This window comes from Diceros bicornis, chromosome 35 (assembly GCF_020826845.1).
Source record: "Diceros bicornis minor isolate mBicDic1 chromosome 35, mDicBic1.mat.cur, whole genome shotgun sequence".
Classification (NCBI taxonomy): Eukaryota; Metazoa; Chordata; class Mammalia; order Perissodactyla; family Rhinocerotidae; genus Diceros; species Diceros bicornis.
Window position 1 is genome coordinate 26,463,392 of NC_080774.1, and position 3,068 is coordinate 26,466,459.

Consider the following 3,068-nt stretch of genomic DNA (forward strand, 5'->3'; position numbering starts at 1 on the left):
TTCTGCCATCTCATACAACAGCATAACCACTGAGCCTGCAAGCTCCTGCCCCAAGCACTGCCCAGCCCACCCCCATGGATGACCCATCCCTAGAGATTATGACTGAGGGGTTCTCTCCAAGCCCGGAGAGGAAGCCCAGGGCATAGACTGACGTATGTGTGCATGTGCTGGGGGCAGGAGGCAGCACTTTCTCACTCAACACCAGAGAGAGATTTGAGGACTCAGGGACAGGGCTTAGGAATAGGACACAGGCTTACAGCCTCCTTTAAGCTGAGCCCTTTTCTGCTCAGCAGGAAGACACTCAACAAGGCTACTGAAAGAAGGAAGTAGATTTGCATTTCTTCAGAGAATAAGAGAGGCCCTGAGGCACATCCCCAGCTGTGGGCTCAGAGGCAGAGCTCTGGGGCGTCTCCACCATGGCCTGGACCCCGCTCCTGCTCCCCCTCCTCACTCTCTGCACAGGTGCTGCCCCTCAGGGCTCAGCCCCCAAAGAAACCAGGGAGCAGCCTCACCCTGACCTTCAGCTCTGCAGAGGGGAGGCTCCAGGGTGTGTGCCCTCTGGGAATGAGACCCTCATCCTCACACTCACCTCTCCTCTCCTCTCTTGCAGGTTCTGTGGCCTCTTCTGAGCTGACTCAGCCACCTGCAGTGTCTGTGCCTTTGGGACAGACAGCCAGAATAAGCTGCCAGGGAGACAGCTTAGGAAGCTATTATGCTAGCTGGTACCAGCAGAAGACAGGCCAGGCTCCTGTGCTGGTCATCTATGGTAATAACAAACGGGCCTCAGGGATCCCTGACCGATTCTCCAGCTCCGTGTCAGGCAACACAGCCACCCTGACCATCAGCAGAGCCCAGGCTGAGGATGAGGCCAACTATTACTGTCAGTCATTTGACAGTAGTGCTAATGCTCACAGTGATACAGGCTGATGGGGAAGTGAGACACAAACCCCTTCCCCATCTATGTCACAGTCTCCTCCAGCCCCAGGGGCACTGAAGACAAAGCCCTGAGCATGTCTGGCCCAGGTTCCCAGATCTGAGATCCCCAGGCTGCAGTCTCCTCCCAGCCCTCCAGGCAGGCTCTGTGGAAGGTGGATCAGGACTGGATTTACAGCTGGTAGGACCAGGTTGTTCTGCTTTTTTCTGGAAAAGAGTGTGAATTGGTGACAGATGGCCTAGTTGGATAGATAGAGAGAAGAAGATATATGGCTATTGGTCATTATGTCTGGATTTACATATGGGAGTGACTGGACCACATATTGGTCCACTTCTCTTGGGTTAGTGCCCAGAACTGCCACAGTCAATTGGTCCTCTGAATCCTCTGACTCTCACAACAGCATGGGACACAGAAGGCAGAAAACTAAGGTAGTGGACACTGTACTGTCTGCCTAGATCCCCTCTTCATGGCTCATACACTCACCCAACACAGCTGAGAGTCCCTGGATGTTCAGAGATGTGCCCTCACTAGGAAGTACCTTTATCTGCAGAGAGTTGCCTCCCTCAAGCCTGTATTCCTCTCTGTGTGACTCAGGTCCAATGACTGCCTGATGCCAAGACCCCAAGATCCTGCCTCAGTTCAGGGTGACCTTGCAGGGCCTCCCAGAGTCCTCATTTGCCACCACATTGCAGGTCTGCCCAGTCTTGACTCCATGCTTTATTCCAGAGAGATCACTTCAAAATCCTACTGCATGCAATTCTCCATGTCACAGTGTGCTTCCAGGGAACTAAGGAGAAAATAAAAGTCCAGAGGGAAGAGTATGGAAGAGGACAGATCTGCACAGAGAGAGAACTCTAGACTTCTGTATATATTCCTAAGAAGACTGATAAGTCATGGGTGGGAGGTGTAGCGGAGAATTCCACTACCCTCTAGGTCTTTCTGGCTGGGCTATGAATTAAATTGACTTGAGACAGAATAACAGGAGAAAATCAAACAAAGCTTTATAATACATATACATGGGAGAAACCCAGGAAAACTGGGTAACTCGCCCAAATAGCTGAGATTGTCTTCTTAAACACCATCTTCAGCTAAAGACAAAGGAGGATGTTGGGGGTGGGGGAGTCAGTTATGGGAGATTACCAGAAAAGCACAGTAAAGAAGAATAAGTTTATTATGCAGATTTAAGGTCTTGCCTTCCACAATGACAGGCGTTTCTATAGATAAAGTCATCCACCTTTCTTCCTGGTACAGAGGGAGATATCTTTACAAATGGAGATTTCTCTCAAAAATGTAAATATTTCTTACAAAGGATAACTTCTACTTTTCAGAGATTCTCTCCTATCTGCAGTTTCTTAAAAGTAACCAGCCCAAAATAATCCTCATGCCAAAGAGACACACTTTGGAGCAGCCAATTCTGATCCCCCACAGAGGAAACTGCGTGAGGATGGGGAAAGAACCGGAGATACTAGAGGAACATTCTGCAGGGGTCACACTCACACAATCATGTAGTGCTTGTTCCCCAGTCATAGGGGAAAGCTCCTAGCTAAGGCATCAGGTTGTCTAGTCAGGAGAACTTGCCTCAGTCTTGGGGAACATTAGCTGCAGACTAAAGGCTACTCTGCTGCCACCTAAGAAAGTGTAGAAGAAAGTTGAGATGCGATGGACCTGTCTCCAACTAACTTCATTGAATCCAAAAATTAAAAAAAAAACAAAAACAGAGAGAGAAATATGAGTACGCAGGACGCAACAAGGAAAACTCACAATATCTGGCATCCTATCAAAAATTTCTTACAAAGAATCAGGAAAAAATAAGAGCAATAATAAGTAAAAAAATCAATTAATCTAAATTAGCCCTGAAATTGACCAAATGATATAATTTATAGGCAACAATACAAAAGTAATTATTATAACTGCATTCCATGTTTTCATGAGGCTAGAGGAAAGACTGAACATGTTAAGTGGTGACATATACAGAAACACACAGGTATTCATTAATCTCCTAGCACTGCTTTAGAAGCACTACATACAATAATATATAAATGATCTTAAATCAATAATGTAACATGCCAACCTAAAATACTGTACAAAGAAGAGAAAACTGAAACAAAAGCAGGCAGGAGGAAGTAAATGATAA

General features: G+C 47.0%; 1 gene segment (V, D, J or C); it reads left to right on the plus strand.

Annotated features, from left to right (window-relative positions):
* The first annotated feature begins 388 nt into the window (after positions 1–388).
* Positions 389–1,186, plus strand: LOC131398375 (immunoglobulin lambda variable 3-19-like). The segment is given in 2 exon segments: positions 389–462; positions 611–1,186. Coding segments are annotated over 2 exon segments (363 nt in total).
* Positions 1,187–3,068: the final 1,882 nt, after the last annotated feature.